General features: G+C 43.0%; 2 protein-coding genes across 5 annotated transcripts in view; both read left to right on the top strand.

Annotated features, from left to right (window-relative positions):
- Nucleotides 1-6,365, top strand: part of BANP (BTG3 associated nuclear protein) — a 151,667-nt gene extending 145,302 nt beyond the window's left edge. For both annotated transcript variants that reach the window (XM_028739943.2, XM_028739944.2), the window contains exon 13: nucleotides 5,518-6,365. In XM_028739943.2, the coding sequence (XP_028595776.1) occupies nucleotides 5,518-5,589 (72 nt within the window). In that variant the 3' untranslated portion in view covers nucleotides 5,590-6,365. The remainder of the gene's footprint in view (nucleotides 1-5,517) is intronic.
- Nucleotides 6,366-8,977: 2,612 nt separating this feature from the next.
- The window catches only part of ZNF469 (zinc finger protein 469), a 277,120-nt gene continuing 273,049 nt past the window's right edge, over nucleotides 8,978-13,048 (top strand). For 2 of the 3 annotated variants that reach the window (XM_028739953.2, XM_028739951.2), the window contains exon 1: nucleotides 12,723-12,862. The gene's annotated coding sequence lies outside the window, so the exon portion shown is untranslated. Of the gene's footprint in view, nucleotides 9,499-12,722; nucleotides 12,863-13,048 lie in introns of those variants that run through there. The other variant, XM_077931613.1, reaches the window with a different exon arrangement.

Here is a 13,048-nt window from a genome sequence, read left to right as displayed (position 1 = left end):
GAGAATTGCATTGCAAAATTCGGAGAATGGGGAATTTCAAAATGTCACTTGCTGGTACTCTTTGTTTCCAAGAGTGTGTATCAAACATGGAGCAACCCCTTCTCAAACCCATAATTCTTTATTTCTGGGAGCTGAATGGCCCTAGCACTGTTGATAATACACAGGATGTATGCAGTATTGTAGGCCTGAGAATAGCTAGAGGAGTATAATTAAACACATTTCTCAATGAAGAAGGAATATATGGGCTGGCCAGTTACTTAAAGCTGGTGTGAAGTTCCAGTCAGTCCCCACCCACAACTGGAGTACACAAAACTACCCTCATTAATAATAAGAAGTCCCCCTCCTCTCCAATCCCTTCCCGGTCTGAAATGTGCTTTTAGAGATGATCGGGCTGTTGTGGAATATTATATAACCTTTGGTGTTGATGCCTTCTGGGTGGGGGATCACAAGCAACAAGAGGGAAGGCAGCATGAACTCAAGAGGGTGTGCAGGTCATCTATTGAACAACATGTGTCATATCTTGCCAAGCCTCTCTTGTCAGCTGTACAGTGTCAAGTTCAAACTTGTTATGTTGGCAAACCCTTTTCAACATCAGCTTGTCTGCAGAAAAGCCCTGCTCATTGCAGAGAACTCACATCTATATAGCATGCTGCTCAGGCCCCACAGGTCACTCTGCATGAATTGAGAGCATATCCTCAAAAATGCCCAGTTCTGCAGGGAAAGTTCAGTTGTTGAACTTCCCCTATCAAACTACCTTTCATTGGGAGTTGGTTCGCCATAAGAATCAGTGTGTTGAGGAGCCCTAGATTCCCTGGAGCAAGTGGAACATAGTTCATGTATTCATTTAGGCACCTTAGCTCTGGAACTACCTTCCAAGGAATGTTAGACTGTCCCCAAAAGTAGGAGCAGGAGGGTTTTGAAATACAGTGGCGGAACAACCCCCCCCCCCAACACATGCAACACAGGAGTGTGGGTTTCTCAAGAACTTCCACTTAGCTCTAGAATCCTGCTCAGCAGTGGGGGGGAAAGCATTTGCATAAGGCAGTGAGTGATTTCACCCACTGAAAATATTTTAATGCTACCATTCTGTGGGATTATAAGAGAAAAAAAGTGAGCGTCACCATGAAAGTGTTACTTATTGGAACAATTCCAAATGGATCTCAGATTTTCTGTGTGTGCCAAACCATTGCTGCTAAATAAAGCAGCTATGGCAATAGCCCATCCTTTCTCTAAGGCACTAGGACTCTTTCCAAATGTCCCCCAGACATACGGAAGGCAAAAACCTCCACTGTCATCTGAGTTGATCCCCTAGACGGTTGTCTTCACAGCAGGAGAGTCCTGCTTTCTTAAGTTTGCTTTTTGACCTAGAAAGTGTTCCGCAGACATCTATTGCTGCTGGAGTGATGAAGGGTTCACGCATCATATAATCAGAAGTGTTCTCTTTTAGCAAACTGCCCTCCTGGTTCCTGGCCTCTGAATTTTCCCATAAATTACCTTCCAACCGGGTGAGAGGCACTGCTTGCGACTTCATCCTCCCCTTTTGCTGCTCAGAGTTTGACAGGAGTCGGCCGTTTTGAATCCAGCGATAAATCTTTACATCTGTCTCCCACACCATTGGCAGCGACAGTGGAATTGCTCTCTTTCAGACACTTTGCGCCGTGTTAGCTTTTAATATTGTGGTTAACCACAGAGATTATACCATGCTGAAGATAAACTGAAAGGAATGTTGAAACTTAAATGAAGGAGCGGGGTATGTTAAAATGCAGACAAGGGTAGAGATGGCTTTGCTGGAACTGGCAGGGCTGTCTGCAGAGCCCACTGATGCAAAGGAGACAAATCAATATGGGCAGCCCATGAAAACAGTTTGATTTCTGAATAAAAAGAGAGGACGTTGAGAGGTTGGTGCTGCAGTAAAGCTGATGCAGGAAACGTGCACTGGATTATACATTCCTTTGGGGTGTTTTTACTCCTGGATTTCCTGCTTAGCACTCCAGCCACAATCCGGGAAGCACAGGAAAGGGTCATCAAATGCACCCTTTTGGTACAGCTTCAGTTGCTGTGAGGATATATGCTTTTTTGAGTTGCGCAGAATTTTTCACCAGTTAGACAACCTTGCCTAACTCCAGCACTTGCATGCTTCCACCCCAAGGAAGGCTTGCTGACTTACAGTTTGTATCTTTTACTCAGTGTCAACAAAGCTATAGTTAGCACTGTTTAACGTGCTCCACAGCAATTTTGGTCTCAACAGGCACCATTTAGCACTTTCCGGATTCAATGCAAAACACAGATATTAATAACCGCCCACCTGAGGACCTGTGGCCCACAAATTAGGTGCTTAGGTGGCTAATGGATAACATTCTTGTGGCGGAGTACGAACAAGGCAGCTTTAGGCGTGAACAGATGCCAGCTTGCAACCCATCTCACGTCCAGGCTCCTTGTTTATTTTCACGCGCTGATTAAGTTCTTTCCTTACAGAAGTTCTAATGGTTCCTGACATGTTAAATTACAGCAATAACATTGGGAGTACCACACAAGAATTGTTTTTCCTTCCCTCTGCTGAAATTGGTGCGAGGGGAAATGGCTTCCACTTTAAAGCCAGCCCTTCGAAAGCCTTTCACATCTGGCTAAATTTTGGATAATTAAGCCTGGGTTTGCAAAGAAGCTGTTTTAGAGAGTTCTTTCTTCCAGGTGTTTGGGTGGCCACTTCAGCTGCAGACAAACTGTTGTTGTGAATGTTCATATTGGTAACTTAAAAAAATAAAGAATAAAGTAAGCATTACCCAAATGGCCTGTAAAATTGAAGGCGGGTGGGGGGAGGTGTTGGGAAGTCTGTAGCTGGCAGGAGAACAAACAGAAGTAGGCAGTAATTCATTTTAATGTGTGTGACCTTAATTTGAGAACAAAGTGTTGCCATTTTGAACTTCATAGGCTCTCTGTATTAATAAGCTAATCATTCACCACACAAGGGAGGAAAATCATTAGTTGGACTTTTATTCACTGGACAGTGAACCCTTTTCAGCTAGGACTCCCTGGCCCCATTTCCAGAGATTGCAAAGAGGTGATGGAAGAGTTGGACTATTAAATTTAAAAACAGATAGCCACTGTGCATTGGTTAGAACATAACTCCTACTGGCTTAACACTTGGCCACACAAAACCTTGTTCTGTAAAACCTAAAGCTTTTATGTTGCCTCTGAAAATGCTGGTGCTTTGGTGTGGGCTTCATGGGAAAATAATTTCTGGGGGACAGCAGGGAAATTGACAGAGACTGATTTCTTTACGTGGGATGCAAGTGAAAAAGCTAAAATCTGTTTTCTTTGCCTGTACTCATAGTCACAATGGAATGTAGCAAAGAAGGTGTCATTTTAAGCCAGGGTGAGCTGACTTCACACTTGTCAAATTTACCTAGTTTTTTTTTTTTTAATGGGACCCCCCCCCCCTCGATCTACCAACTGGAGACAATTGGAAAAGACATACAGTATGAATTAAAGAACAGGATGCCTCTGAGCACTGTGAAATTGTTTTTTGCACCAGTCCTTTCACACAATGGTCCACTCCAGGTTAACATTGAACATTCTTGATTTTAGCACCCTAATTTAGATGGGAAAAGTCATTTCCTTAATGGCTTTTTTCAACAGTCACAAGTCAGAAACGTTTGCTGGACTGCTGCAGATCAGTCAGAAATATACCTGTAAATCCTGATCTACCTTCTGCTCATCTCTGCCTTAAGCTATGTGGCATTAAGACAGGGGTGGGGACCTGGATGTGGCAGGTGGGCCAAATTGTTATTTCCCCAACCCTTTGTGGGTGGGGCCAGTCGCCAGCATTGCAGTGATATCAAGTGACTTGCTTGTAGAGCTTTCAAAGCACTATCTTGTGGAGTGCTTTGAAAGGGACCTAGTGATTGGTGGGTCTTACTTAGCCCCACTCAAAGTGTTTTGCAGGCACTGGCGACCAGCTGCTTTCAGCTGCTTTCAGCTGTATACGGCTTCAGTGCAGAACAAGTGGGCATGGCTTGGCTGAAATAACCCTTGTGGGTCAAATGGGGAGAGCGAGGACTGCGGCTAATTAGACCTATGAAGATAGCATCAACTCTGTGTGTCTTCTTTTTCACATACAGTAGCAGAAATTCCTTCCCAGATTAACTTCAGCAATACTTTTGTATTGTTTGGTAAGCAGCCCAAGGAATATTTATTGATTATTTATTGAAAATTTATTGACTAAATCTAATAAATGTGTGGTGGTGGGGATGATGATGAAAATAGTGGCTATTTTAGTATGTTGCCTTCGATTGAATAAGAGAGTGAAGAGGATGCTGCTTCTGAAAAGGGATAGCTCTTTCTGTCCAAGAAGGCTGAAATAGTTACATTCAGCTCCTGAATTATTTGCCTCTATCTGCACTGCTGCTTGAAAGAGGCAAAGCAAAATAATTCAGGAGTGGAATGTAACTCTTTCAGCTAATAAGAGCCAGCTACTCCTAAATCTCATACAAGTGGTTGTGTTTGATCCAAATAGTGCTGAAAGCACTCCTGGGGCCTTTTCTGGAACTTCCAAAAGTGTCTCACTGTATCACGTTATAGCAAAACGTGTATTCCCCCAATCTCTGGCAACTTTCCTACTTGTTTTCTAGAAGTAATACAGTAAGGTGGCAGTGAGGTCTCTGGGGTCCTTTGGAGTGTTCTTACCTTGGCACCCCAGGGAGTTGCAAGGCAAACAAAAATACATGGGTGTCTCGTTGCTCCAGTTTTATTACTCAGGTTAGTTCCACCACCTGCTGGGTTTAAGAGGAGTAGAGCTCTTCTTTGTTACAAGGAGGCAGTCTAAATGGAGTACCAACTCTGCCAGCTTCTGGTCTCCAGCCACTCAGACTCTCCTAGAAGATTGGCATACATTTTCTGACACTGTTGGCAGAGTCAGATACATTACGTCTTCATGTGACTATAGAGGTGTCATAGCAGACATAGCTGCTCCAAGGCATAGCTGCTCCAAGGCACAGAGCTTCTGCTGACTCCAGACCTGAAGACCCTTAATCAAAGATTTGGATGTGGAAACATGGCTATGAAAAGAGGGCATCCTCTGCTTTATGAATGGTTTTCTGATGTAGGATCTAGGGCAGAGTAAGCCTGGGATTTCCTGGTCTATTTCACAAGATTATATTGGCTGATTCAGCAGAATTAGTCAGAGCCCAGGTGGTACATTTAAATAAAGATTTACTAAGGATTGCCTGTAACACCAAAAGTAATGGCCACCAGAGCCTGGGGATAGGCAACCAAGGATGAGATTGTCCCAGACAGTTCGTCTTAGAGCCAGATGGTTGGACCTAAATGGGCCTTGGTTTTGACACCGCACAGGAATTATTCCGTTGAATGTCAATAGCTTCTAGGATTTCTTGTTGTTGGCAGCGGTTGCTTGGACAGGATAGAAGGTCTTAAGCACCCTTGAACTGAGTGGCCAAGCCTACTAATAATGGTAAACCTGTGGCATGTTTGTTTGTCTGTCTGTCTCTCTCTCTTGTGCAGAGCACAGATTCTCTTCAGTCAGCCATCCAGCCGGAAATGCAGATAGACCACGGAGGCATTCAGATTCAGTGAAATGGAGTCAGTGAGAAGCAGAAGCAATACCACCACCACCAAACTCCACTCCAGCCACCTTGTCTGGCAGCTGAAGATCTTCTCCCTACCCTCTCCTGTACATAAGAGTGTGAGCCAGCTCCATTGAACTGATTGTTTGGAACCCCCTCCCACAGGTCCTCATATGAAGGAGCTCCCTAGAATCTGATGTGCGGATGAAGAGAACTGCCATCATTTTCACTCCAGTGCAAAAGACTCCTAATGGACGTGGTTTAGCCATACCTGAAAGAAAAAGATGTTTTTGCAGAAGATGAAAGCTAGCTAACCTTAATTAATCAAAAGATTACAAGTGAATTGATGTGCCACCTTTCATCTCCGTGACTCATCCTTGTAAACGTCTCTAGATACCTTATCAGACTCTTGCCTGTCTTGCAGTACATACCTTACCACACAGAAAGAATCAAGAGTGCAAATATATTTTGCTGTTGAAAGAAGAATTTTTTAATTTGCTATGTTTATAACGAGAGAGAGAGAGAGATGGATGTATTTAAGAAAGAAAATGGGGGGAAGCCCATTATCACAATTGTTAGCTTTTTTGCTGCTGTTTTTTCTGTTTTGTTTCAGTGTAACCAAAATTAATTTTTTTAAAAAGGAAAAGAACAAATTTCCATACACATACAACCCTTGCCTTTTTTGTTGATATTGTTGCTTAACTACTTTTCTAAAGAGGGGTTAACTACTATCCAACACTTGTAATTATGCATTTCTAAATAAATAAATGTGTATTTATGATTTTATGTATTTATGAGCATCCTTCTCTTGCCTGTCTATGGAATATAACTCTTCTGAAAGACTTGCCTTTTCACATAGCAGTGCTTTACTCCCACATTAATTTTACTCAGACATTCTCCATCCAGGATGAAAAGCCCCCTCACTCTCATTGCCACCTGCCTCAGTGACAGGGCCCCCTGGAACAGAGCATCTGAAGATGATCTTAACATCCAAGGCTGATGTGAAGACAAGTGATCCTTTAGCTCATTAAAAGTAGGTCTCTAAACTCTGAGTTGAGATTGAAGCCAGTGTTACTGTTTAAACACAGAGGTGATAGGACCCCAAAGCCCAGATACACTTAGCACCCTAGCAGCTATGTTTTGGACTAAATACAGTCATAATGCATCACCTCCTACAGTCCCAGTAATATGTAAGGATAGATTCCAACATTTCTCTTACAAGTAAAAAATAAAATAAAATTGGGGCTTTGGAACATGGATACTTGGATTAGGGCTTTTCACTGAAAGAAACATTCCTTGCTGGGATGGATAGGGGTTCCCTCAGCTCATAGCTGCAGAATTAGATCACGTCACACCTCAGATTTGAAGCACTTCAGGTTGCTTTGCCTCTTCTTCCAAAACCTTGGATTGTAGGCCATAAAGGGTGTGTGTGTCAATAATTGTATGCAGTTGGCAGAATTGGATTAAATTTGCAGGCATAGGCATCCCTATTGTATGCATGAACATGGCATACAACTTAAAGGTGTTCCTAGGCACTGCTGCTGATATGTTACTTCTGCATCCCTTCCAAAAACACTGTAAATTGGAAGTAAAGAGAGAGCCCTGCTATAGTTGCTGAAAGCTAGACCTGCCAGTCACAGAACTACACCCCCCTCCTCGGCCTCTCCCTTCCCCTCTGCCAGGCATTTTCCAGTTTTGGTGAGGTTGGAGGAGTGTACAAAAGAGTATCAAACTTAGCAAACTAAACAAAAAAATAGAAGTCCCCCCAGCTCTGAGTTGGCTCTAAAGCTTCAGAGCCAGCCTGCTTTCTTTCATACTACCTCATATCTCTGAAATGAGCCTCAGACTCATGCTTCGTCTGAAGTGAATACATAGTCATAACTGGGTTGGGCCCAGCTGCCCCCCTATCTAGACAGGGATAGTCTAACTTCTGTAATGATTCAGAAACCAGCTGGTACAGAATCCAGCAGCCAGGTTGCTCACCAGGGCAAGACGGTTTGAGCATATTACACTGTTCCTGGCCCGACTGCACTGGCTGCCAGTTAGTTTCCAGGCCCAATTCAAAGTACTGGTTTTGACCTATAAAGCCTCAAATGGCTCAGGCCTGCAGTACCTGAAGGAATGCTTCTCCCCATATGAACTGACACGAACCCTGCGACCTGAGGCCCTTCTTTGTGTACCCCTTTCATGAGAGGGCCGGAGAGTGGCAACACGAGAACGGACCTTTTCTGTGGTGGCTTCCTATTTGTGGGATGCTCTCCCCTGGAATGCTCTCACTGGCACCATAATTACTCCTTTGGTGATCACTCGTAGCCGAGTAAGATTGTCTGGTGCTAGGCAAAAGCATTTCTCTTTCCTAGGTCTTTGGATAATTAAACCATCTATGGCCCTTTAAATTGTGTGGAGATGGTTTATTGTTTTGTTTGTTCCTATGTTATGTATTTTTGTATCTTTGTATTGCTAACCACCCTGTGATCCTCAGATGAAGGGCAGTATAGACATAATAATGATAATGATGGTGATGATGTCGTCACTAAAGTGGGTGCCAGGCCATTTCAAGCCATGTATGTCATGGGCAGGTCTATGAGTTGCACCCAGGCATCTAAATGCATCCTAGTTCATTGCATGCCTTGAGGCCCACCTCCTCCTGGAGACAGGTCATTAGGAAATACAAAGTAGTACATTCCATTTTGAAAATGATTGCAGACTGATTTTACCCATATATTTCTTCTTCCCCCAATATTTCTTCTTCCCCCAACAAATATTTCTTCTTCCCCCAATTTCCCCCTCACTTTTGGTTATATGGCTCCTGAAAACTGGCTTTTGCAACATGAAAAATAACTATTGCACACTTGTGGGGTGTCTTTCTTCCAAACAGATCTCAAAGCAGTTAGCTGAGATTTATTTTTTTCCTGAATGCAAGGGCGTGTGTTTGTGCGTGCATACGCGAAGATCATTCCTGGAAAATGATGCTTTGAATTTTGGTTGGGGGGGGGGGGGTTGCATTTGTAGTATGCTGGAATGAGCAAGGAGATGCAATTGTGCTGAGCCAATTGGGATTATCTGGTAGCACAGTAAATTAGTGTTACTTGATACATGCAAAGGGCAACAGTGGAGAATCCAGCAAGGGGAATTTTGCACAGTGGAATGCAATTAGCCATTTACAACATGGCAAGAAATCCAAGGTTAACACCCTTGTTCTTGTAAAATAGCATTTTGGGAATTTTCAGTAATGTTCTCTCCTGCAGTATAATGAATTAGTCTGGAAGAGAATTTTACAAAGGAACACTTTGTTCTCAGCAGCAGATATGCATGGGAAATTGCAATTGGGGAAAAATATTTTGACTTGAAACAAAAATGTGATCTGGGCTTGACAATTCTGTTCTGGTAGTGTATCCCCCCCGCCCCCGCCGCCTTAATAATAAATTAAAGCGTAGTTAAATAGAAAGCTAGGCTGAGCAAATTTGACAGATTGCTACGTAGCCTAATCTAGAAGAAGGAAGATTAAGAGTTTTGGTTTGCCAAGTCTTTCCCAGACTTCCTGCCTGACCTTGACTTCATCACTTACCTCTGGGACTGTGTAAAACGGAAGAAAAAATGGCTTTTGAAATTCCATCTCCCATGCCAAGAACAGCCATATTCCTGTACCAGATTAAATTATGTGACTTAAAACTTTGCCTACATTTGCTGATTGGTGAAATTACAGGAGGGAAATTCTCTCATTTCGAGGCAAGTAGGAAAAAAAGTATTATTTGCATGTCCAGCAAGATTATAGAGTTCTGTGGTGGGACAGAATAGACATTATCTAGAAATGACAACATTTCAAAAACCCAACTTTTCTAGATTCTATCAATGAGAAACAACTGCTTTAAAGTGGAATCAACCAGGCAACCATAAAGTAGGCTCCCTGCAAAACAAGGTAAGAAAAGCCAACACTTTACTTTTCTTTTTTTCCTGATGCAGTCTGGATCCCTATATTTAATTTGTTTTAGGAGGGGGAGAATGGGTTTATCCTGTTTTCAAGCAATGCTAATTTATGCTTGCCTTTATTTCCCTGAGTCATCGTTCATTTGATTAAGACATTTGTATAGGGTCGTACCTTGGTTTTCAAACAGTTCTCGAACGTTTTGGCTCCCAAACGCCGCAAACCCAGAAGTGACTGTTCCAGTTTGCAAACTATTTTTGGAAGTCAAATGTCCGACGGGGCTGCCACGGCTTCTGATTAGCTGAAAGAGCTTCCTGCAGCCAATCAGCCAATCAGAAGCCACGCTTTGGTTTCCAAACGTTTTGGAAGTTGAACGGACTTCCAGAACGGATTCTGTTCGACTTCCAAGGTATGACTGGGCTGCTTTTCCAGAAGCTCAAAGTGATTAACACTGCAAAGGAACAACAAACATGGGGAGAGGGAGGTGATTTTAGCAAATCCTTTTCTCTTGAAGCTCCCTCTGTATCACCTTGTAATGCTGTTCAAAAGGGACACAACTGGATTATACCCATGAAGCCAAACTATTATGAATCACAATTTAAAAACCACATCTGAAACAGTGCAGCCTTGGAAAACTTAAAGGCTTGACAAAATGCAAAAGGTGTTTGAAGCACCTTTGAAAATATGGCAGTTCTGGAACCTTCCTAATTATTACTATTTGTTTATTAAATTTGTTAGTCACAATCCAAAGTGACTTAAAACAACAAGATTCCTTCGGGAATGAGGTTCCAAGTCGATCCGGGGGCTCCTGCTGTGAAAAAGCCTGATACACACCAAGCCAGCGCTCTCTAAACCTGTTGTGGGGATGGGATGGACAACAAGGACAGCTGACTGGGATTCATATAAGGAAAGGTGGCCCTTAAGCCATTGCTAAAACCAAACAGTCAAAAGTCATTGGCTGTGAGATGATACGTTTCAGGAAGCAAATCATCGAAATGTATGGAGTAACTCAGGATACAACTCAGCAAGGAAAAATCCAGCCTGAACATAGAATCCTAGAATTGTGCAGCTGGAAGGGACCCGAAGGGTCATTTGGTCCCATGCTCAGCAACATTCCCTATTTATTTTTGTGTGTGTTCTTTTGTATCCTGCCATTCTATAGATAACAAGATAACTACCACAATGGTAATAAGATAACAATAAAATAACTTTCTCCCCCCTCGTCACAGTCCATGGCTTAATTTGAAGTTCATGTGGGATCATCAGTCTCAAGGCACAGAAAAGCCGGCTGGGCTGGAAACAATCTCCACGGGGGCATTTAGACCAACGGAGATTGCAGGATTTGGGAATTTTTAGGTTAGAGAAGAGGCAATGTAACAGAATTGTATAAAATTATAAAATTATAAATGGCATGGAGAAACTGGATAGAGAAAAGTTTCTCTCCCTTCTTTTGCAACATTTGATTTCGTGGACATCCAGTGAAGCTGAATGTCGGAAGATTTGGGACAAGTGATAGAAAGTACTTCTTCATGCAGTGCATAGTTAAGCTATGGAACCCACTCCCACAGGAGGCAGAGATGTTCACCAAGTTGGATGGCTTTAAAAGGGGATTAGACGAATTCATAGAGGAGAGGGCTATTGATGTCTACTAGCCTTGAGGCCTATGCTTTGCCTCCATGGGCAAAGGCATACTGTCAGAGGTAGTATTCCTCTGAATATAAGTTGCTGGGAAGTGCAGGTGGGCAGAGTGCCGCTGTGCTCACGTCACATTCGAAAGCTTCCCACAGTCATCTGGTTAGTTACTATGAAAACAGGAACCAGACAGAGGGCCTTCTCGGTAGTGGCCCCCACCCTGTGGAACACCCTCCCTTCAGATGTGAAGGAAATAAGTAGCTATCCTATCTTTAAAAGACATCTGAAGGCAGCCCTGTTCAGGGAAGTTTTTAATATTTAACGCTGTATTGTTTTTAATACTTGATTGGGAGCCGCCCAGAGTGGCTGGGGAAACTCAGCCAGATGGGCGGGGTATAAATAAATTATTATTATTATTATTATTATTATTATTATTATTATTATTATTATTATCCTGAGCTAGATAGGTCATCTGATCCAACAGGTTCATCTTGTATTCTTACAGCAGTATATTTTGTGTTTTTATTTTGTATGTTTATGTTGAGAACTGCCCTGAGATTTTGGATGAAGGGTGGTATACAAAATTAATAAATAAGTAAGTAAGTTTTAAAAAATGAATAAAGTGCTCTTGTGCTTGGGACCTGCTTGTGTGCTTCCCACGGGTATCTGGTTGGCCACTGTGAGTACAGGATGCCAGGCTAGATGAGCCCCTGGTCTGATCCAGCAGGCTCTTCTTATGTTCTAAGTGCTGTGTGGCTTTAGCTTTAATTGGTACTGACTCCTGTTAAGTCCCCTTGAAAGAGAAAAAAGATCAGCTCCTCTTCTCCCTCTAAAAAAAGGGGCGGGGAAAAGGATTCAACATCAACCATGTAATAACAATCTTCTTTAAGATACATACTAAAATGTGTGATAGGCTTATTGGAGAATTAGAGAGCAGCTGGATGCAGGGCCATCAGAGGCAGTCACTGCTGGACCAGGCCTACATTCTGAGCTTTCATTAAAGAAAAGTAAGTAAGTAGACCTTTTGGAATGAAAGTTATGAAGCAAAAAGTGCAGACACCATTCATAGCAATTGCCTTGTGAGAGATGAGCCTGCTCCTTGCTTTCAATGTCTTTAGCTGGTTTTGAAATGCCAACATAAGAAGCTGCCTTATACTGGGAGTCAAACCATTGTCTATCCAGCTCAATGTTGTCTACACTGACTGGCAGTGTCTCTCTAGGATTTCAGGTAAAGGACATGCTGAGCCCTAGCTGGAAACACTGGGAACTGAACCAGGAACCCGCACGCAAAGCAAATGCCGTGTCACTGAGCTGTGGCTCTTCCCCTATGTAACGTAATATCGACAAAACTACAACAGCTGAATTAAACTGCGGGTTCTTCATGTGTATGTGCGTGTAACAGAGCTGAGCCGGAAAAGCAGAAATGTCTTCATGCTTTCTCCCAACATTGCACTCTCCTCCTCATTCTCCTCTTGCCTTTGGGAATCTGCAGAGAGTATCTTTCCTGATTGTGTCCAGGAGGAGGAGGGTTAAGAATGCAGAGAGGAGGGTGGGAAGGGAATCCCTTGCTTGGAACTTGAGACTTTCCAGCTGAGAGGGGGATGCAGACGTCACTCTCCTCACTGCTGCGCTCAGCTCCCATGTCAAAGGAAGTCCAGGGAAAGAGCATCAAGGAATCCAGCACCACTGAGAATACAGATATGTAATGCCATCACTTCCGACTTCGGTGAGTAGAGAGAAAAGTGTCAGTCTGTGAAATAGCTTTGCAAAGGTTTTGAAACTTTCTCTTCGGAGACGGCCTCAGGACCGGATACGGGAATCAATTTAAGAACAGAAGCTTGCTTTGCTACCAGGGGCTCAAGAACAGTCTAATACAGCTTATGCAAATGCTGTTACGATCCAGTGAAATCAA

This window comes from Podarcis muralis, chromosome 7, assembly GCF_964188315.1.
Source record: "Podarcis muralis chromosome 7, rPodMur119.hap1.1, whole genome shotgun sequence".
Classification (NCBI taxonomy): Eukaryota; Metazoa; Chordata; class Lepidosauria; order Squamata; family Lacertidae; genus Podarcis; species Podarcis muralis.
The sequence above is the reverse complement of the archived record's forward strand: the minus strand, read 5'-3'. Positions and strand labels throughout refer to the sequence as shown.